This window comes from Hyla sarda, chromosome 3 (genome assembly GCF_029499605.1).
Source record: "Hyla sarda isolate aHylSar1 chromosome 3, aHylSar1.hap1, whole genome shotgun sequence".
Taxonomy (NCBI): domain Eukaryota; kingdom Metazoa; phylum Chordata; class Amphibia; order Anura; family Hylidae; genus Hyla; species Hyla sarda.
The window spans coordinates 28772864-28796022 of NC_079191.1; the positions used below are offsets into that span (position 1 = coordinate 28772864).

The 23159-nt window shown below is 44.2% G+C and overlaps 1 protein-coding gene across 1 annotated transcript in view; it reads right to left on the reverse strand.

The window, feature by feature from the left end:
- Positions 1–3381: 3381 nt before the first annotated feature.
- Positions 3382–23159, reverse strand: part of LOC130361231 (cytochrome P450 2C14-like) — a 33539-nt gene continuing 13761 nt past the window's right edge. The window contains exons 7-10 of the mRNA XM_056563983.1: positions 21475–21616; positions 17355–17539; positions 12603–12744; positions 3382–5373 (exon numbers count right to left, since the gene is read on the reverse strand). Coding sequence (XP_056419958.1) covers positions 5195–5373; positions 12603–12744; positions 17355–17539; positions 21475–21616 — 648 coding nt within the window. The 3' untranslated portion in view covers positions 3382–5194. The remainder of the gene's footprint in view (positions 5374–12602; positions 12745–17354; positions 17540–21474; positions 21617–23159) is intronic.

Below are 23159 nucleotides of genomic sequence, written 5' to 3' on the forward strand. Positions count from 1 at the left end.
GACTCCATATCCAGACCTCCATGGTTTGATAAATTTGATTTCCATTCATCATTTTTGTGTGATATTGTTGTCAGCACATTCAACTACAGTATGTAATGACGAAAGTATTTCATATGATTAGTTCATTCATTCAGATCTAGGATGTGTTATCTTATTTTTATTTTTATTTTTTTGAGCAGTGTATTACCTTACACATATCTCTTATCGACTTTCCCATAGTAAAAACTTGGCTAGCCTCTCTGTTGTGCACCATGTAATCCATATCCAAGGATCAAAGAACATTAGGACAGAGTTTTTGATCACATGTCGTATTGATAGTAGAAGATTGTGGCCAGTCATCCTGTTGCATATACATACATATAGCATTTATGTATTTTATAATTATTTTATTCTTACTTGAGGAAATAGGGAGAGTGTAGAATCAGCTCACCCAATTGCTCAGACACCAAGCACGGAGAAGGTGTGGATTGCACCCAAGAGCCATATGGAAAAGAAACGGAGGCTCCAGCGAGGTTTCAGATCCACATGATCAGCTTTATTCACAAGCTTCTAGAAGCTTGTGAATAAAGCTGGTCATGTGGATCTGAAACCTCGCTGGAGCCTCCATGTCTTTTCTATACTTGAGGAAAAGTTCAAAAATTAGTTTTTTACCCATTTGTGGCCATTAAAAAGGTTTTTATGGCCCCAAAAAATAAAATAAAAAAAAAAGTTAATTTTTAACTATTGACCTCTGTTGAACTAAATAATAAAAAGGCTTGTTCATTGTTTGTTCCTTCATTCATAAATTTTATGGCCATAGTTTTTACCTCCATAAAAAAATTAAAGGGGTATTCCACTTTATAACTTTTTAAAAACATTACACATTATCCCCAGGCTGCAGGCATACAAAACAAAAACTTAGACTTACCCGGCATCACTCCCTCATTGTCCCTATACCGCTGCTGCTGTCCTACAGTGCGGTCTTCTTCCTGGTGGTCGACTCATCACACTGTGGCTCAACTAATCGCCAGTGGCAACAATGTCCTGTCTCGGATAGGCTGAGTTGCAGTGTGACATATTAAGCATCAGCAGCAGGAAGAAGACCCCAACAGAGGAAAGGAGAAAGGATACCAGGGCACCAAGAGAGCGGCAGAATGTAGATCTTAGTTTTATTTTTATATGTAGGCAGCCTGGGGATAGTATAAAAAAAAAAAACATTATACAATGGAGTATGCTTTTAAAGGGAAACTGTCATCAGAGTTTACCCCACATAACACTAGGCAATGGTATATAATAAAATCGTCTTCACCATCCCAGGAGACATTCCTGTCCGCAGAGATGGTGAGGATATGGGGGGAGGGGGGGTATCAAAACCTGTCCAGAGGAAGTTGCAGTTGCAGAGAAAAGTTGCAGTGTGATTTACATCCCAGGCATGGCCCGTGTCATCAGTCTACTCTGTCTGCTTAGGGAGCAGAGTGGTGACAAGGGCTGTCAATCATGCTGAGGGGGCGTGATTACAGCCGGAGCAGCCGGACAAAGTGAGTATAGCTCCCCTCCCAGGGGACTCCTTACGGGGCCGACAGGAGATGCTTCTTCTTCTCATCATCCCTGCAGGCAGGAATGCCCCCCCCCTGGGGATAGTGAGAAAGAAGACTTTACCATAAATAAGGAATTTCCACATATTATATATGGTAAAATCTGATGACAGGTTTCCTTTAAACTCTTAGAAGATAAAGCAACACGAACAATAAAAGACAATGGGCCAATAACATCCTTGAGATTTCATTAGGTAGTTTAGGTAAACTTTTAGTATTAAAAATATAAACAAAATATACAATTATTTTATATAATTTGTAGGGTTTTGCATTGTGTGAGATTTTCCACTTGATTTATTGACTATAACTTTATCATCAATCAATCGTCGTAAACATACATACAATGCACTGTGACTGACGCACTGCATGCTTGGCAGCAGCACACAATAAATTAATACAATTAATGTGCATAGTACAACATAGCTATACGGCTATGCATCGTACAACATGCTACACTAACATTCCTGCACACATTATAAAAAAAAGTTAAACAATACAGCATTACAGACAGTAATAGTGGATGAGGGTTTGGAATGATGGGGGAAGGGAGGAGAAGTCACAGGCCTGAAACTTTATTGAGAGACAAAACACAGAAAATTTATTTATCGATTGAGAAGAATTGTTATCAGCGGCTTCTTGCTCGATCTCCACCAGCGGCTCAGAGCTAGCTCACAGTAGCTTGAGACAGGTTGCAAGGACTGGAAAAATATGCAAAATGTCAGCCTTAAATACACGTGTGGACATTCCACACATTTGAATGTTCCGGTGTGAGGTGTTTTTTTGCGCCCCCGTAGATCCATGCGTCCGCTCCTCCCCCAGCTCTCCGAACATTTCCGAAGCTAGAGCTGGGGGAGGGCAGAGCAAGGGGAAGGAGGAGGTTCACGCCCCCTCCCTCATCTCCCCTCCCTGAGCTCGGCTGCTCGGCTGGACTCAGATCTCTACGGCACGCCCCCTCCCTGAGGACATAGATCGCCACGGCAGGTCCCCTCCCTCATCTCCCTGAGCTCGGCTGCTGGACGCAGATCTCTACGGCACGCCCCCTCCCTCATCTCCCTGAGCTCGGCTGGACGCAGATCTCTACGGCACGCCCCCTCCCTGAGGACATAGATCTCCACGGCAGGTCCCCTCCCTCATCTCCCCGAGCTGAGGACGTAAATCTCCACGGCAGGTCCCCTCCCTCATCTTCCCCAGCAGATCTCCACGGCAGGTCCCCTCAAAGGGGGACATACTGCACGGGCTACAGGCTAAAGGGGGACAAAGGAGGACATACTGTACGGGCTAAAGACTGCACAAGCTAAAGGGGGACATACTGAGCTCTATGTGTAAAGGGGGACCTACTGTACAGGCTAAAGGGGGACATACTGTATGGGCTAAAGGGGGACATTTAGCCCGTACAGTATGTCCACCTTTACACATAGAGCTCATTGGGGGCACTGCTCTATGTCCTCAGGGAGGAGAGATGAGGGAGGGGACCTGCCGTGGAGATTTACGTCCTCAGCTTGGGGAGATGAGGGAGGGGACCTGCCATGGAGACTTACTTCCTCAGCTCGGGGAGATGAGGGAGGGGACCTGCCGTGGAGATTTACATCCTCAGCTCGGGGAGATGAGGGAGGGGACCTGCCGTGGAGATTTACGTCCTCAGAGAGGGGGCGGGCCGTAGAGATCTGCGTCCAGCCGAGCTCAGGGAGATGAGGGAGGGGGCGTGAACCTTCTCCTTCCCCTTGCTCTGCCCTCCCCCAGCTCTAGCTTCGGAAATGTTTGGAGAGCTGAGGGAGGAGCGGACGCATGGATCTACGGGGGCGCAAATTTCCACCTCACACCGGTGGGCCCTAGGACCGCACAGAAATGTGTCGTCTAATAGACAGCAATGTATTTCCCAGTGGAATCTGCAAAAAGAATAGACGTAGGAAGTGGGATCCGAAGCAGAAACATTTGCTGCGGAAACTCCGCCATGTGCCCAGCGCAGCAGAATCTTTTTGAAATTGAGCGGAACATTCCGGCAATCACAACGTGCTGTGTGAACATAGCCTCAGAATACAGCTACATGTAGTGAAAAAAATATGCAGAGTTTCACTAACAAAATCCATAGTGGGAAATCTGCATTGAGCAGTGATGATTTCAGCGTAGATTTTTTGCGCCAAAAAAAGTCAGATTGTAAAAGATAAAAAGAAAAGTGTTTCAAATTCTGCACTCTTATTTTGCTGTGGATCCACAATGTTTCTGCAGCAAAAATCACGAAATTGGATTAACTGCTGATTCTGACATCCCCAATGAAGTCAATGGGGAAAGTTTACAATTAATGTTCCCTCTTTTGGACACCAGAATTGATTGTTTCAAGCTGTCTGAATTATGGGAAGCTTGAAACAGAAATAATGTGATAGCACCGAAAATGGTTGAATGTGCGGTAGGCCTCTGGGGTAGTGGTAGTGTAATCAGGGTTTTGCTTCAGTATATTAGGGGTTAAGGTTAACCCTATTGTTCGTGATGCCAGGCTGAGGCCTAGTATGCTGAGGTAATTCTCCGGCCTATCGCCGCCCTTCCCAGTAACGATAGGTGCATGCATAAAATGACTGAAGGTCCACAAGATAGTTGAACTTGAACTTGGGTAAACTTTACTTAAAGGCTTGCGGTACATCCAATGAACAGTAACAGTCTCATTCAAACAGTCTCTATACACTTCAGTGACTGACAGTTGTTGCGGACCTTGACTTTTGTTATAAGTCTCAGAATTCAGGGTAATTTGCGAAGATCTATCCGGATTTAGGGCATAGATAAGGTCCGGTGATCTTGCAGAGTGCTTAGGGATTGATACACTCACGGTTTTGTAATGATCAGCCGTTGCCGCAAGGCTCGGGCCGAAACTCAGGATGACAGCAGCGCAGATCCTTCTCTAACAACAACCCACGAGGAAAGAGAGCTAACAATGGCCGCCGCTCCCTTATATGGACAGGGGCGGGGCCGCTTTGATTGGTCCAAATAACTGTCACTCACCGTTACAAGGAATGATGGGTGCAATACGTCATAGGGACCTCCAAAGGTCCTCAAGCAAAAACCATAGAGTTTACCTGATCACGTGACCCGCAGGTCCTGCTACGCTCCGTACAGGTAATTAACCAATTATATACATTTGTACAATTAGATTTATATAAATCCTGAATAAACTGTTAGATTACTAATACCTAGATGAGAGGTGACAAGGGGCGGACTAGGTAAGAAGGACCCCGACGTCCTAGGGACTCTGGCTATGGGGACCTCTATACAGGTACCGTATAGGATGCTGTACTGGGACCTCACAAATGCTTCTGAAAAATTGTAGTTTTAAAAGCCTCCGGGATAACTAGTCATGAGGTCAGTCCCTAGAGGTTGGTCTCTACTGTGTTAACCTTGTATGTCACTCAATGTCAGTGTGGAAGGAAGCACATGCGAACCCCCCCCCCCTTCCCCCCCTTATGTTGATACCTTGTTACTGGAGACCTTTACTATAATTATCTAACACTTATAATTATTATTATCATTATAAGTGTTAGATGGGGACACACTAAACGTTGTAGAGGTGTGAGGGGATCCAAATTACAATGGTATCCAACATCTCTCATTGCGAGCATCAATGAACACATTGTCTATCTGCAAGGTATGGCACAGATTTCATAGGGTTTGGGGGAGTTTGTAGCCCCCAGTGCAGGAGTAAGGTCCAGTTTGGCTCCGGGTACAGGCTTGAAAGTGAAATTTTGTAATAGTGTTGTGAAGAACAGGAATAGCTCCATTTTAGCCAAGGTTTCCCCAGCACAGCTACGTTTACCTATGAGAAAGAACAGAAAACATTGGTGACTAGTCATCTGAGAATACAACTTTGTGGAAATAAGATTTCAAAAATATTTGGTATAGAAATTTGAGTATTTGAACTGTTATAATTGGCCCTTTTTATTTCAGTTTTTGTTACTTACTTTGCTTCTACATGGAAAGACAAGTCACTTTGATGTCATTAAAGGGATGTTCAAAGTGGTTGCCCTGAATCAAGGGGCCCAAACTTGTACTGTTACACATACATGATCCCTGCCAATCCATCTTCAGGTAGGTAGCCAACATGGTCGGAAAGTCATTAGGGTGCAAAAGCAAACTGTAGCTTTCCCAAAGCTGATGTATAAAATCCCCTTTTTAGTTCTCAGCCCAGTGACAAGGAGTGATGCATAAAGGGGTAATCCGGTAGAATTTTTTTTTTTTTTAAATGAACTGGTGCCAGAAAGTTAAACAGATTTGTAAATTACTTTTATTAAAAATTTTAATCCTTTCAGTACTTTTTAGCAGCTGTGTGCTACAGAGGAAAATCTTTATTTTTTTAATTACTTTTTTGTCTTGTCCATTGTGCTCTCTGCTGACACCTGATGCCTGTATCAGGAACTGTCCAGAGCAGAAGAAAATCTCCATAGCAAACCTATGCTGCTTTGGACAGTTCCTGACACGGACAGAGGTGTCAGCAGAGAGCACTGTGGACAACACAAAAAAAGAAATTCAAAAAGTAAAGAATTTCCTCTGTAGCATACAGCTGCTAAAAAGTTCTAAAAGGATTAAGATTTTTTTAATAGAAGTAATTTACAAATCTGTTTAACTTTCTGGCACCCCTGGAGTACCCCAGGAGTACCCCTGGCATACCTGCTTGATTTTCCTCACCTACCAGCCCCTCCTTAAAGGGGTACCCCACTGGAAAACATTTTCTTTTAAATGAACTGGTGCCAGAAAGTTAAACAGATTTGTAAATTACTTCTATTAAAAATCCTTCCAGTATTTATCAGATGCTGTATAATACACAGGAAGTTCTTTCCTTTTTGAATTTCCTTTCTGCCTGACCACAAGTGCTCTCTGCTGACACCTATGTCGATTTAAGAAACTGTCCAGAGTAGGAGCAAATCCCCATTGCAAACATCTCTTGCTCAGGACAGTTCCTGACATGGACAGAGGTGTCAGCAGAGAGCACTGTGGTCAGACAGAAAGGAAATTCTGAAAGAAAAGAACTTCCTGTGTGTTATACGGCAGTTGATAAGTACTGGAAGAATTGTTTTTTTCTTTTTTTATAGAAGTAATATACAAATATGTTTAACTTTCTGACACCCGTTCATTTAAAAGAAAATGTTTTCCAGTGGAGTACCCCTTTAATAGAAATCAAGTCAAGAAGGGTCTGAGAGGTGAGGTCGTGCCAGTAGGAGTTCCAAGATGTGGCACATTAGCAGCTCTGCTCCGCTTTCTTGACACTGGGCTGATTTCATACATTTGGCAACCCCCATCAGCTCCAGGAAAGATACAGTCTGATTTTATACCTTAACAGTTATTTGAACTTGTCTGTAGCTGTGAGCAGCACATATAGTTGATAAATTCCCTTTATGTTTTGGGCAGGGATTGTTTAGAAAACTCACTGATATATTTGCTTCTAAAGGAGCTGCAGAGGTAGCAGTTGCCCTATAGTGCTCCCCTGGTACATGGTAAGTGGGGGGAGATATGTTAAAGCTCCTGGACTTAAAGGGGTTATCCGGCCAAAGGGCAGCACTCGCATTCTATGTGGGGCTGCGTCTCCAGTCTTGGAAAGCTCTTTCTTTCCTGGACTGCGGACGTAACGTCACGCCACACTACCACCATTATTGTCTATGGGAGGGTGCGTGACAACCGACATGCCCCCAACCATGGACATGAATGGAAGGGACCTTCCAACCGACATGCCCCCAACCATGGACATGAATGGAAGGGAAACTTCTGTTTTTCCTAGACTGGAGACGTAACGTAACGTCACGCCCCCTCATTTCGCCATGCCAAGGCATGGCGAAATGAGGGGGCGTGACGTTACGTTACGTCTCCAGTCTAGGAAAAACAGAAGTTTCCTAGACTGGAGACGCAGCCCCGCATAGAATGCGGGTGCTGCACGGAGATCACGGGAGGTCTCAGCGGTGGGCGCCCTGCGATCAGAAATCTTATATCCTATCCTTTGGATAGGGGATAAGATGTCTTTGGCCGGATAACCCATTTAATGCACATTAGTAAGTTGCACCAGTGGCATGCAGGAGACAAGGACAACAAAAAGTTGAGATTTTTAGGGGTAGGCACGTTCTGGAGCCACCTGCCAGAAGACACCCATGGGTCCGTGTAGATTACACTTTAGTGGTGGTGGATCAGAATTTGCAGAATGCAGATATGTGGGAAATCCATCTATCCAGGGTTATTTGACACATCCAGAATTAGTGCAAAAGTCCGACCATTATGCAATCTCTTTATATTTTTTGCATTGGGACCATGTTTGGCCAGTGTTGGATTGATACTACTGTTTGACGTAGAAACCTACTATAATTACTTAAAATATTTGTAAATTTTCCCATCCTACCTTCCTTAGAAATGTAGAATTAAGGAAATAAAATAACAAGGTGGAGTCTGAAATAGACATTATGGGGGAAAAGTTGACCAGTTGCCCATAGCAACCAATCAGATCGCTTCTTTCACTTTTGAAAAGGCCTCTGAAAAATTTAAGAAACAAGCTGATTGGTTGCTATGGGCAACTGGTTCACTTTTTCTCTGCCCAGGTTTTGATAAATCTCCCCCTATATGCTGGATTTAAAATATGTCTTGGAGATAACAGCCACTAGTTGCTAAATTTTTGAAACCATATTTATACAGAGCACAACATCTTTGTAAAATTGTAGGATAGGATCAATGGGGGAATTTATCATCATTTGTCTATTGTAGACACAGTTCTACCCCTTTACACTGCTTCTCTATTGTACACTCTTGCTCAGAATTTACTAAGGCTGTTGCACGTCCTTTGATAAATCTTGTGCAAATATAGAATGCCCCCCCCCCCTCGCTCTACCGTACACTCTTCTCTACCTCACAGGATGTGTGGACATAGGGATATAGTTCTATAGCTTTGAGGTCGGATTCCATTGAGGTTTTTTCCATCAGCAAAAATGCCAGAAAAATTATCCCAGCTTTTTCCTGCTTTTTGTCAGTTTTTCTAGCGTTTTTGCTAGTGTGTGGAAACAAAAAAAATTTATTAAACTTTTTGTTTTTGTTTTCTTTGAAATTTAGATACGTGAATGCGGAGGACTATGTCAGATTTGGTGGATTGCGACGATGAACAGTGTTCCTTTTTTTAAATGTCAAGAAAAGGGTTAACGAGGGCTGTGGGGGGGGAGTGATTTTTTTAAATACATTTTTTTTTTCAATGTGTTGTGTCTTTTATAATTGAATTTTCAGGCTTAGTAGTGGAAGGAGTCTTGTAGACAGAATCCATTACCAAGCCGGGGCTTAGTGTTAGCCCCTAAAACAGCTAACGCTAACCTCCAAATATTACCCCGGTACCCACCAAGAGCCGGTACCAGCAGGCCTGGAGCGTCAAAAATGGCGCTCCTGGGCCTAGGCGGTAACAGGCTGGAATTATTTAGGCTTGGGAGGGCCAGTAACAATGGTCGCCTACCCTGGTAACGTCAGGCTGTTGCTGCTTGGTTGGTATCTGGCGGATACTATTAAAATGAGGGAACCACACACTTTTTTTTTATTTATTTATAAAAAAAAAAACGCATAGGGTTCCCCTATTTTCAGTATCAGCCAGATACCAACCAACCAGCAACAGCCTGATGTTACCAGGGTGGGCGAGGACTATTGTTACTGGCCCTCCCCAGCCTAAATAACGCCAGCCTGTTACCGCCTAGGCCCAGGAGCGCTATTTTTGACGCTCCGGGCCTGTTGGTATCGGCTCTTCCCGGCACCCCTGTGGAGGTTGATACCGGGTAATAATTGGGGGTTAGCGCTAGCTGTTTTTGGGCTAATGCTAGGCCCCGGCTTAGTAATGGATTCTGTCTATAAGACCGCATCCACTACTAACCCTGAAAATTCAATTATAAAAAACACGGACACATTGAAAAAAAAAAATATTTAAAAAAACACTCCCCCACAGCCTGTTCCTAAACAGGGAGCCTCCAATTGTTGCAAAACTACAACTCCCAGCATGTACAGTTTGTCAGTGCATGCTGGGAGTTGTAGTTTTGCAACAGTTGGAGGCGCACAGGTAGGGAAACACTGAGTTAGGAAACAGACAATGTTTCCCAACCAGTGTGCCTCCAGTTGTTGCAAAACTACAAATCCCAGCATGCACTGACAAACTGTACATGCTGGGAGTTGTAGTTTTGCAACAACTGGAGGAGAACAGTTTGGAGACCACTGTGTAGTGGTGTCCAAATCGTAGTCCTCCAGATGTTGCAAAATTACAACTCTCAGCATGTCCAGACTGCCAAGGCATGCTGGGAATTGTAGTTCGGCAACATCTGAAGGACCAATGCTACAAAACTACAACTCCCAGCATGCCTGGACTGTCTTGGCATGCTGGGAGTTGTAATTTTGCAACATCTGGAAGAGCACAGATTGGAAACCTGCGCCCCTCCAGATGTTGCAAAACTACAACTCCCAGCATGACCAGACAGCCAAAGGCTGTCTGGGCATGCTGGGAGTTGTAGTTTTTAAACTACAAGAAGCAGCAGTGAAGAGCTTCACTGCTGCCTCTGATGCAGATGCAGCCGCCACCTCCACTTACCCGCCGCCGCCAACCCGTGTTCCTCCAGCTGTTCGGTAAGTGCCACGGTACCCGCCGCAGCTCTCGGCGTCATCTTCCCCTGCTGTGCCCGGACTTCCAGCGGCGGGCAGAGCAGGGGAAATGAACTTTACCCCCCCAGTCAGCTCATTCACTGTGATTGGTCCCTGTGGACCAATCACAGTGATCGCTGACCAGGACCATTCAACTTCTGGGGGGTGTTGCAGAAGTTGTTCCCTGCTGCTTCTGCCAGTTAACCCGTGCGATGCCCCGCATCGCCGGGTTAACTGAATGCCGTTTATAAACGCGGATCACAGTAGATCTCCAGAATGATCTGCTGCGATCCGCATTTAAATTAAAAAGCCGGTGGAACATGCATCTACATCGCGCTGCCACCGGCTTCTATATACAGTACACTGTCATAATTCATAATCCCCGCCGGGAGACTGGAGCTCCGATTGGTGGATAGCTATTGACCAATCAGAGCTCTCCTCTCCCGGCGGCGGCAATTATGAATTATGACAGCTGTATTATGGAAGCTGGTGGCAGCGCGATGTAGCCGCATGTACCGCTGACTTTTACAGTTAATAAATGCGGATCGCAGCGGGTCTCTGGAGAATGACCCGATGCGATCTGCACCTCAGCCCCTGGACTACAACTCCCATCATGGGCAGAGTCTGTCTATGATGGGAGTAGTAGTTCTAAATGTCCCGCAGCCGGGGGATGTGCAAGTGCCATCCCTCAGCGTTGCGGTACTACAACTACTCCCATCATGGGACAGACTCTGATCATTCTCCAGAGACCTGCTGCGATCCGCATTTATTAACTATAGAAGCCAGCGGCACATGCGTCTACAGTGCACTGCCCGCCAGCTCCTATATACAGCTCTTATAATTCATAATCCTCGCCGGGAGAGGGGAGCTCTGATTGGTTAATAGCTATCCACCAATCAGAGCTCTCCTCTCCTGGTGGCGGGTTCTGAATTATGACAGTGTATATAGAAGCCGGTGACAGCGCAGTGTAGCGATTGTACCGTCAACTTTTACAGTTAATAAATGCGGATAGCAGCGTGTCTCTAGAGAATGACCCGGTGTGATCTACACCTCAGCCCCTGGACTACAACTCCCATCATGGGCAGAGTCTGTCCCATGATGGGAGTAGCAGTCCTGTGCCAAAATAGACACTTTTGGTACGTGTCCTCCGAGATGGTGTATATTTGCACAAGAAAATGCCGTTTGCGCATTTTTTTGCGCAAAAAAAAAAAAACAACGCAGTTAGTAAATTGATTCTACAGTAGAAAATGTTCTATTGTAGAATTATCCGTAGACAAGGGGATGAAAAGTTCTATAAAAATTTGCACAAAAAAAGACGCAAAAAAACACTTGCGCTTTTTTTTTGCGCAAAAAAATAGACACAAAATAGCTCTATATACAGTGATAAATTCCCCCCAATATCCATAAAACACTCACTTCACTGGGGATTTTGGAGGAAGGATATATAATCCTTAGTCCAAGTTCCCCTTATCCAAGGTAGCTTCAGTATACAATCCTGGGCAAAGGCAGGTCACAGCGAAGTTCAGTAGGTATGTTCATATTCTTTTATTTGCGACGCGTTTCAAAGGTACATTATACACCTCTTTCATCAGGCTAGATGAAAGGTGTACAATGTACCTTTGAAACGCGTCGCAAATAAAAGAATATGAACATTCCTACTGAACTTTGCTGTGACCTGCCTTTGCCCAGGATTGTATACTGAAGCTACCTTCGATAAGGGGAACTTGGACTAAGGATTATATATCCTTCCTCCAAAATCCCCAGTGAAGTGAGTGTTTTATGGATATTGGGGGAGATTTATCAAAACCTGTGAAGAGGAAGAGTGGTGCACTTGCCCACAGCAACCAATCAGATTGCTTCTTTCATTTTCCACAGGCCTCTTTAGAGGCCTGTGGAAAATGAAAGAAGCGATCTGATTGGTTGCCATGGGCAACTGCACCACTCTTCCTCTGCCCAGGTTTTGATAAATCTCCCCCATTGATCCTATCCTACAATTTTACTAAGATTGTGTGGTGTCTTCTCTGAGCGCAGGTTTTTCTATTTCCCTTCAGTCATTCCACTTTCCTACGGACCCCATCATATGGATCCGGAGCACCGGGCGCTCTCCTCTGCATTGGATATATGAGAAGTACACGTAATGTTGTTGATTGTTTTATACGTTTCTCTGGCTCTCGGGTGTTTTGTGGGGACTCATCCATTCTGGGTGTAGTTCACCACATACACCGGGTGAGTTTTTTTTATAGATACTATTAAGGTGATTGGTGTTGGATCCAAGCGCTATCTGAAATATTTTTTTGATATATATATCTCATGTTGTAAAATGTGATGACCTGACATTTTCATGACGTAAACTCAAACCCCCCCCCCCACACACACACACACCATGAATGATCCATGCATTATAAATATTACCTATTGAGAAGGGGATGAAGGCCTCATTCTTTTTCAAATTTCCATTAGAGTCAAGAAAGTGTTCTGGATAAAACTCATTCGGCTTCTCAAAGTAATCTTCATCTCTGAGTGCAGAGTGTAACAACGGGAAAATAAAAGTGCCCTGGGGGGGAAACAGGTATGTATGATGTCTACACATTACATGCTAAAACATATGCAAAAATCATCAATATAAACATGTGAAACAACGTTCCATTACTGCTGAGGATTAATGTAAGTCTCATTGTTGTAACACTCAGAACCCCCTTGTTGTACAGAACCAAATAGAGAACATCATTGGAAGTCCAAATATTAGACCATGTGAGATGGCCCGTCAGCTATCCTGTGTGGTGTAGTATAGAGGATCTCTCCTGTGTGGTGTAGTATAGAGGATCTCTCCTGTGTGGTGTAGTATAGAGGATCTCTCCTGTGTGGTGTAGTATAGAGGATATCTCCTGTGTGGTGTAGTATAGAGGATCTCTCCTGTGTGGTGTAGTATAGAGGATCTCTCCTGTGTGGTGTAGTATAGAGGATCTCTCCTGTGCGGTGTAGTATAGAGGATGTGTCCTGTGTGGTGTAGTATAGAGTATCTCTCCTGTGTGGTGTAGTATAGAGGATCTCTCCTGTGTGGTGTAGTATAGAGGATCTCTCCTGTGTGGTGTAGTATAGATCTCTCCTGTGTGGTGTATTATAGAGGATCTGTCCTGTGTGGTGTAGTATAGAGGATCTCTCCTGTGTGGTGTAGTATAGAGGATCTGTCCTGTGGGGTGTAGTATAGAGGATCTCTCCTGTGTGGTGTAGTATAGAGGATCTCTCCTGTGTGGTGTAGTATAGAGGATCTCTCCTGTGTGGTGTAGTATAGAGGATCTCTCCTGTGTGGTGTAGTATAGAGGATCTCTCCTGTGTGGTGTAGTATAGAGGATCTTTCCTGTGTGGTGTAGTATAGAGGATCTGTCCTGTGTGGTGTAGTATAGAGGATCTCTCCTGTGTGGTGTAGTATAGAGGATCTCTCCTGTGTGGTGTAGTATAGAGGATCTCTCCTGTGTGGTGTAGTATAGAGGATCTCTCCTGTGTAGTGTAGTATAGAGGATCTCCCCTGTGTGGTGTAGTATAGAGGATCTCCCCTGTGTGGTGTAGTATAGAGGATCTCCCCTGTGTGGTGTAGTATAGAGGATCTCCCCTGTGTGGTGTAGTATAGAGGATCTCTCCTGTGTGGTGAAGTATAGAGGATCTCTCCTGTGTGGTGTAGTATAGAGGATCTCTCCTGTGTGGTGTAGTATAGAGGATCTCTCCTGTGTGGTGTAGTATAGAGGATCTCTCCTGTGTGGTGTAGTATAGAGGATCTCTCCTGTGTGGTGAAGTATAGAGGATCTCTCCTGTGTGGTGTAGTATAGAGGATCTCTCCTGTGTGGTGTAGTATAGAGGATCTCTCCTGTGTGGTGTAGTATAGAGGATCTGTCCTGTGTGGTGTAGTGTAGAGGATCTCCCCTGTGTGGTGTAGTATAGAGGATCTCTCCTGTGTGGTGTAGTATAGATGATCTGTCCTGTGTGGTGTAGTATAGATGATCTGTCCTGTGTGGTGTAGTATAGAGGATCTGTCCTGTGTGGTGTAGTATAGAGGATCTCTCCTGTGTGGTGTAGTATAGAGGATCTCTCCTGTGTGGTGTAGTATAGAGGATCTCTCCTGTGTGGTGTAGTGTAGAGGATCTGCCCTGTGTGGTGTAGTGTAGAGGATCTGTCCTGTGTGGTGTAGTGTAGAGGATCTATCCTGTGTGGTGTAGTGTAGAGGATCTCTCCTGTGTGGTGTAGTATAGAGGATCTGTCCTGTGTGGTGTAGTATAGAGGATCTCTCCTGTGTGGTGTAGTATAGAGGATCTCTCCTGTGTGGTGTAGTATAGAGGATCTCTCCTGTGTGGTGTAGTATAGAGGATCTCTCCTGTGTGGTGTAGTATAGAGGATCTCTCCTGTGTGGTGTAGTATAGAGGATCTCTCCTGTGTGGTGTAGTATAGAGGATCTCTCCTGTGTGGTGTAGTATAGAGGATCTCTCCTGTGTGGTGTAGTATAGAGGATCTCTCCTGTGTGGTGTAGTATAGAGGATCTCTCCTGTGTGGTGTAGTATAGAGGATCCGTCCTGTGTGGTGTAGTATTGAGGATCTCTCCTGTGTGGTGTAGTATTGAGGATCTCTCCTGTGTGGTGTATAGAGGATCTCTCCTGTGTGGTGTAGTATAGAGGATCTCTCCTGTGTGGTGTAGTATAGAAGATCTCTCCTGTGTGGTGTAGTATAGAGGATCTCTCCTGTGTGGTGTAGTATAGAGGATCTCTCCTGTGCGGTGTAGTATAGAGGATGTGTCCTGTGTGGTGTAGTATAGAGTATCTCTCCTGTGTGGTGTAGTATAGAGGATCTCTCCTGTGTGGTGTAGTATAGAGGATCTCTCCTGTGTGGTGTAGTATAGATCTCTCCTGTGTGGTGTATTATAGAGGATCTGTCCTGTGTGGTGTAGTATAGAGGATCTCTCCTGTGTGGTGTAGTATAGAGGATCTGTCCTGTGGGGTGTAGTATAGAGGATCTCTCCTGTGTGGTGTAGTATAGAGGATCTCTCCTGTGTGGTGTAGTATAGAGGATCTCTCCTGTGTGGTGTAGTATAGAGGATCTCTCCTGTGTGGTGTAGTATAGAGGATCTCTCCTGTGTGGTGTAGTATAGAGGATCTTTCCTGTGTGGTGTAGTATAGAGGATCTGTCCTGTGTGGTGTAGTATAGAGGATCTCTCCTGTGTGGTGTAGTATAGAGGATCTCTCCTGTGTGGTGTAGTATAGAGGATCTCTCCTGTGTGGTGTAGTATAGAGGATCTCTCCTGTGTAGTGTAGTATAGAGGATCTCCCCTGTGTGGTGTAGTATAGAGGATCTCCCCTGTGTGGTGTAGTATAGAGGATCTCCCCTGTGTGGTGTAGTATAGAGGATCTCCCCTGTGTGGTGTAGTATAGAGGATCTCTCCTGTGTGGTGAAGTATAGAGGATCTCTCCTGTGTGGTGTAGTATAGAGGATCTCTCCTGTGTGGTGTAGTATAGAGGATCTCTCCTGTGTGGTGTAGTATAGAGGATCTCTCCTGTGTGGTGTAGTATAGAGGATCTCTCCTGTGTGGTGAAGTATAGAGGATCTCTCCTGTGTGGTGTAGTATAGAGGATCTCTCCTGTGTGGTGTAGTATAGAGGATCTCTCCTGTGTGGTGTAGTATAGAGGATCTGTCCTGTGTGGTGTAGTGTAGAGGATCTCCCCTGTGTGGTGTAGTATAGAGGATCTCTCCTGTGTGGTGTAGTATAGATGATCTGTCCTGTGTGGTGTAGTATAGATGATCTGTCCTGTGTGGTGTAGTATAGAGGATCTGTCCTGTGTGGTGTAGTATAGAGGATCTCTCCTGTGTGGTGTAGTATAGAGGATCTCTCCTGTGTGGTGTAGTATAGAGGATCTCTCCTGTGTGGTGTAGTGTAGAGGATCTGCCCTGTGTGGTGTAGTGTAGAGGATCTGTCCTGTGTGGTGTAGTGTAGAGGATCTATCCTGTGTGGTGTAGTGTAGAGGATCTCTCCTGTGTGGTGTAGTATAGAGGATCTGTCCTGTGTGGTGTAGTATAGAGGATCTCTCCTGTGTGGTGTAGTATAGAGGATCTCTCCTGTGTGGTGTAGTATAGAGGATCTCTCCTGTGTGGTGTAGTATAGAGGATCTCTCCTGTGTGGTGTAGTATAGAGGATCTCTCCTGTGTGGTGTAGTATAGAGGATCTCTCCTGTGTGGTGTAGTATAGAGGATCTCTCCTGTGTGGTGTAGTATAGAGGATCTCTCCTGTGTGGTGTAGTATAGAGGATCTCTCCTGTGTGGTGTAGTATAGAGGATCTCTCCTGTGTGGTGTAGTATAGAGGATCCGTCCTGTGTGGTGTAGTATTGAGGATCTCTCCTGTGTGGTGTAGTATTGAGGATCTCTCCTGTGTGGTGTATAGAGGATCTCTCCTGTGTGGTGTAGTATAGAGGATCTCTCCTGTGTGGTGTAGTATAGAAGATCTCTCCTGTGTGGTGTAGTATAGATGATCTCTCCTGTGTGGTGTAGTATAGAGGATCTCTCCTGTGTGGTGTAGTATAGAGGATCTCTCCTGTGTGGTGTAGTATAGAGGATCTCTCCTGTGTGGTGTAGTATTGAGGATCTCTCCTGTGTGGTGTAGTATAGAGGATCTCTCCTGTGTGGTGTAGTATAGAGGATCTCTCCTGTGTGGTGTAGTATAGAGGATCTCTCCTGTGTGGTGTAGTATAGAGGATCTCTCCTGTGTTGTGTAGTATAGAGGATCTCTCCTGTGTGGTGTAGTATAGAGGATGTGTCCTGTGTGGCGTAGTATAGAGGATCTGTCCTGTCACGCCCCCTCCCGTTGACTTGCATTGAGGGGCGGATCGTGATGTCACACGGGGGCGGAGGCATGACGTCACACGCCGCCGGCCGTGTGGTCGTCGGTAATCAGACCCGGAGTGAACACGCTCCGGGGACTGATTACAAACGGGGTGCAGCATGCAAGATCCCGGGGGTCCCCAGCGGCGGGACTCCCGCGATCAGGCATATTATCCCCTGTCCTTTGGATAGGGGATAAGATGTTTAAGCACCGGAGAACCCCTTTAATGGTGCATTTACTGGCACTCACCACCCGGGGCACATGACCCACATATATATCCAACATACGGCTGTTCTTTGGTCTTTACCTTTGGAATAAAATACCCTCTGAATGTGACGTCTTCAGATGTTGCATGTGGAACATTATTTGGTACAATATCCCCAAAACGTTGAATTTCATGGATGACGGCGTCAGTATACGGCATTTGTTTCCTATGTTCCATCAGAGGTTGGGCCGATCCCATCACTCTCTCAATTTCGTTATGGACTTTTTCTGCCAAGGAAGAGAGAAGATGTCACTAATCATTCATGTCTACACAACTAAGGCCACCAAACAAGTCTTATTAACCCAAAACAAAGGTTTCAGAAAGGTTCTTTATTTCAAAAATCCAACAAAAAAAACATAGGGGGAGGTTTATCAAAACCTGTCCAGAGGAAATGTTGCTTAGTTGCCCATAGCAACCAATCAGATCGCTTCTTTCATTTTCGAAAAGGCCTCTGCGAAATGAAAGAAGCGATCTGATTGGTTGCTATGGGCAACTCAGCAACGTTTCCTCTGGACAGACTTTGATAAATCTCCCCCATAGTGCAGGATACTGAAGGCCGGCAGACGCCCTGGGGGGTCCGACTGCTGGAACCCCCGCCATCTCCTGTACGTGGCCCTGGCAGTCCACAGGAAGGGAGCGTCCCCACATGACGTGGCCCCCTTTATGTATCTCTATGGGATACATGAGGGGCGTGTTGGCGGCCACTTCATATATATTCAGTCACGGACGTAAATGTTAGTACCCCTGAAATTTTGCTAGAAAATGAAGTATTTCTCACAGAAAAGGATTGCAGTAACACATGTTTTGCTAAACACATGTTTATTGAAACTAAACCAAAAAAGGGAGGAAAACATTTAAATTGGACATAATGTCACCAAACTCTAAAAATGGGCTGGACAAAATTACTGACACCCTTTCAAAATTTAGGAATAATAAGATTGTTTCAATCACGTGATGCTCCTTTAAACTCACCTGGGGCAAGTAACAGGTGTGGGCAATATAAAAACCACACCTGAAAGCAGATAAAAAGGAGAGAAGTTCACTTCGTCTTTGCACTGTGTTTCTGTGTGTTCCACACTAAGCATGGACAACAGAAAGAGGAGAAGAAAACTATCTGGGAACTTGAGAACCAAAATTGTGGAAAAATATCAACAATTGCAAAGTTACAAGTCCATTTCCAGAGATCTAGATTTGACTTTGTCCACAGTGCGCAACATTATCAAGAAGTTTGCAACCCATGGCACTGTAGCTAATCTCCCTGGGCGTGGACGGAAGAGAAAAATTGATGAAAGGTGTCAATGCAGGATAGTCCGGATGGTGGATAAGCAGCCCCAAACAAGTTCCAAAGATGTTCAAGCTGTCTTGCAGGCTCAGGGAGCATCAGTGTCAGCACGAACTATCCATCGACATTTAAACTAAATAAAACGCTATGGCAGGAGACCCAGGAGGACCCCACTGCTGACACAGAGACATAATAAAGCTAGACTACATTTTGCCAAAATGAACTTGAGTAAGTTAAAATCCTTCTGGGAAAACATTTAGTGGATAGATGTGACCAAGATATAGCTTTTTGGTAAAGCACATCATTCTACTGTTTACCGAAAACGGAATGAGGCCTACAAAGAAAAGAACACAGTACCTACGGTGAAATATGGTGGAAGTTCAATTATGTTTTGGGGTTGTTTTGCTGCCTCTGGCATTGGGTGCTTTGAATGTGTACAAGGCATCATGAAATCTGAGGATTACCAACGGATTGTGGGTCGCACTGTACAGCCCAGTGTCAGAAAGCTGGGTTTGCGTCCCAGATCTTGGGTCTTCCAGCAGGAAAATGACCCCAAACATACATCAAAAAGCCCCAGAAATGGATGTCAACAAAGCGCTGGAGAGTTGTGAAGTGGCAGCAATGAGTCCAGATCTAAATCCCATTGAACACCTGTGGAGAGATCTTAAAATTGCTGTTGGGAAAAGGCGCCTCCCAACAAGAGAGACCTGGAGCAGTTTGTAAAGGAAGAGTGGTCCAACATTCCGGCTGAGAGGTGTAAGAAGCTTATTGATGGTTATAGTAAAACACTAATTTCAGTTATTTTTTTCCAAAGGGTGTGCAACCAAATATTAAGTTATGGGTGCCAATAATTTTGTCCAGCCCATTTTTGGAGTTTGGTGACATTATGTCCAATTTGCTTTTTTTCCTCCTTTTTTGGTTTAGTTCCAATTCACACAAAGGGAATGGACATGTGTATAGCAAAACATGTGTTACTGCAATCCTTTTCTGTGAGAAATACTTCATTTTCTAGCAAAATTTCAGGGGTGCCAACATTTCCGGCCATGACTGTGTATATATATATCTATATATATATATATATATATATATATATATATATATATATTCATAAAAAGAAAACAAGAAATGAACCCCCCAATTATTTGCGTCTATTTCTTAAATTTTTTCCCACACAAGTTTTTTTGTTATTATTGTGCTCTAATTTTTTGGTAAAATAAGTCATGTCATTACAAAGTACAATAGGCAGCAATAAAAATTAAACGCCAAACACAACTTTCTTGCTTTTTTCAATTGCTTTACTGAAAATCTTGCATACATTCACAATGAGGGCCATTTATCAATGTTTGCTTATGTATTCTTTTTTTTAGTAATTTTTCCCTTACTTTTTTTTTGCTTATGTGTGACTTATTTATCAACTGCTTTCAGCCTGTTGATAATTTTCTTTCACGTAAGCAATTTTTCCTTTTTTACTTTGGTGGTAGCTTTTTCTGCTCCATGTTTGAGCTGGAGTAAATTTAGTCAATTTGTAACCCTGTTGCGACTTTTTTTTGCGCAGTTGCGACTGTCGCAGTTAATAAATACCTGACTACCCTTGGTCCATTTTAAAATTATTACTACGTAGTTAATTTTTGGAAAACTTGCTTTTCGCGCTTTCCAGTCAAAACGTCGCACGAAAAATCGCGTAGTCGCAGTTGCGACAATTTTGCGACAATTATAGTAAAGAAAACCTGACTAAACCCCTTGATAAATGTCCATAAATGTCTTTAGCAAATATAGCAAAAGTTGACATTACAAATTATCAAAAAATAATAATTCACCCAAGGTGCACCTTCTACGGACACGCTCGACACTCTTCGACCTGCAGGAGGGTTGTCAGACATTTTGTCATACAGAACCATAGAATAAGTGAATTAAGGGGGATGATGATAGATGAAATACAAGGTAGTACGGAAGATGATGTAAAGAAAAGATTATTGCAACGTGAAGTATATTGGATCGAGACGCTAAATCCATTGATCCCTAACGGGCTGAATGAATCCTGCATCTTTGGAGTCTACCTGTGAGAAGTCATCTTGTATGCTGTTCTTAGTTCCATTTTTATGTATGTGATTTTAACTTGGTTATTTTCGTTCTTACAGATAAGTTCTTGCGAGACTATTTAATGTGGTGATGGGAGCACATTAGGGAAACTTGAAAAAGGAAACGTCCGAAACGTCATAAAGTGTTGACGCAAGCTCCAGTCTGTTCCCCTTCGTGAGAGGAAGGTCGTCCAGCTAAAGGGAGCCTGGACATGGGCTGAAAATCTCCTGCAACTCGAAGAGTGTCTAGAGTGTCCGTAGAAGGTGCACCTTGGGTGAATTATTATTTTTTGACTTTTTGCAATATTTGTTGAAGACATTGTGAATTTACGCAAGATTTTCACTAAAGCTATTGAAAAAAGCAAGAAAGTGGTGTTTGGCGTTAATTTTTTATTGCTACTGTACATGGATTCTTAGTGAGTTGTGAGCCCTCACTATAAAAAATCCATTACACCCATCCAGGTGTGAATAGGTGACATACATTTATTTGTTGGATTTGGCAAAGTACAATAGGTCCCACCTAAAACAAGCCTCATAATGGGTCTGTAGATAGAAAATTTTAAGAATCATGACTATTCAAAGGTAAGGAGGTAAAGCGGTAGAATGTTACACCTTTATGGAAGGCCTCCAGGAAGCAAAAAGAGGGTCACACAAAATAGACTAATAATTGAATACACAAGTAAAAAATACATAAACAAATGAAATCATTGTACTGTTATTACTTAGATAAATAAAATAAAAAAATAAATGAAAAAACTTTTGGCTACGGTATCTTATTGGATTTTATCAATCTTGTTCTTACGTTGAATCTCGGGATATTTCATCATGAGCAGAAGCCCCCATCTCAGGGTTGTTGCTGTGGTCTCCATTCCAGCAGCGAACAGGTTGGCTACCAGTGCAGTTAAGTTATCATTGTGGTAATATTCGGTGGATTCAGACTTTCCCTGAACAGAACAAAAAAAAAAAAAAGGGGGAAATTGTAATAAATATGCCATGTAGTGGTGTGTATTTCATGTTTGTGTTGTAAAGGGGTATTTCAGTGAAAAAAAAAATAATTCATATCAACTAGGAGTCAGAAAGTTAAACAGATTTGTAAATTAATTCTATTAAGAAATCTTAATCCAGTTGAGCCAGTTGACATGAAAAAAATAGCTTTTCACTGGAATACCCCTTTAACTACTTAAGGACCCATGACGTACAGGTATGCCCTGACGCCCTGGTACTTTAGGACCCAAAGCGTACCTGCACGCCCGTGGGAATTCAGTTCAGCAGACACCCTGTGCAAACTCCTGAGACCCCCATATCGGCGATCAACGCAAATTGCCGGTCAATTCAGACCAGCAATTAGCGGCGATTTTGGGACAATCAGGTCTCCGGTGACCCAGTGACTCGGAAAAGGGTGATAGGTGGTGTCCGAGATGCCACCTATCACCCTTTACCAGCAGGAGTGAGGTGGCACGGGTGCCACCTAATGATCGCGTGATTGATCGGTCCGGATGATCAATCAATCACAGAGCCTGTTGGGAGCTGATGAGGTGGCGATCAGGCCAGACGGGGGTCCCTTACCTGTCCATCGGGGAAGGCAGGGGTCCCTGGCATCAATGTGGAGGGTCCATGGTGTCGGCAGCATCGGCGGAGGTTCCAGGGCGGCGGTAGCAGCAGCGTCCTCAGTGGCGGCTGCAGGCTACAGCAGGAGGTGAGTTGTTAGCCTCCTGCTGTTGCTAAGCAACAACTCCCAGGATGTACAGCCAAAGGACATGCTGGGGGTTGTAATTTTGCAACAGCTGGTGGCAAAACTTCAACTCCCAGCATGCCCTTTGGCTGTTTGTGCATGCTGGGGCTTGTAGTTATGCAACAGTTGGAGGAACTTTTTTTTTCATAAAAAGTGTGCCTCCAGTTGTTGCATAACTGCAACAACTAGCATGCACAAACAGCCAAAGGGCATGCTGGGCGATGTGGTAGTGTGCCTCCAGCTGTTGCATAACTACAGCTCCCAGAATGCCCTTCAGCTGTCAATGCATGCTGAGAGTTGTAGTTTTGAAATAGCTGAAGGCACACTGGTTGCGATACACAGAGTTTGTTACCTAACTCAGCGTTTTGCAACCAGTGTACCTCCAGCTATTGCAAACTACAACTCCCAGCATGCACTGACAGACCGTGCATGCTGGGAGTTGTAGTTTTGCAACAGGTGTAGGCACACGTTGCGAATCACTGAGTTAAACGGGTATTCCAGGCAAAAACTTTTTTTATATATCAACTGGCTCCGGAAAGTTAAACAGATTTGTAAATTACTTCTATTAAAAAATCTTAATCCTTCCAATAGTTATTAGCTTCCGAAGTTTTCTATCTAACTGCTCAATGATGATGTCACGTCCCGGGATCTGTGCATGATGGGAAAATATCCCCATAGGAGATGTACAGCTCCTGGGATGTGAGTCATCAGAAAGCAGTTAGACAGAAAACAGCAACTCAACTTCAGAAGCTAAT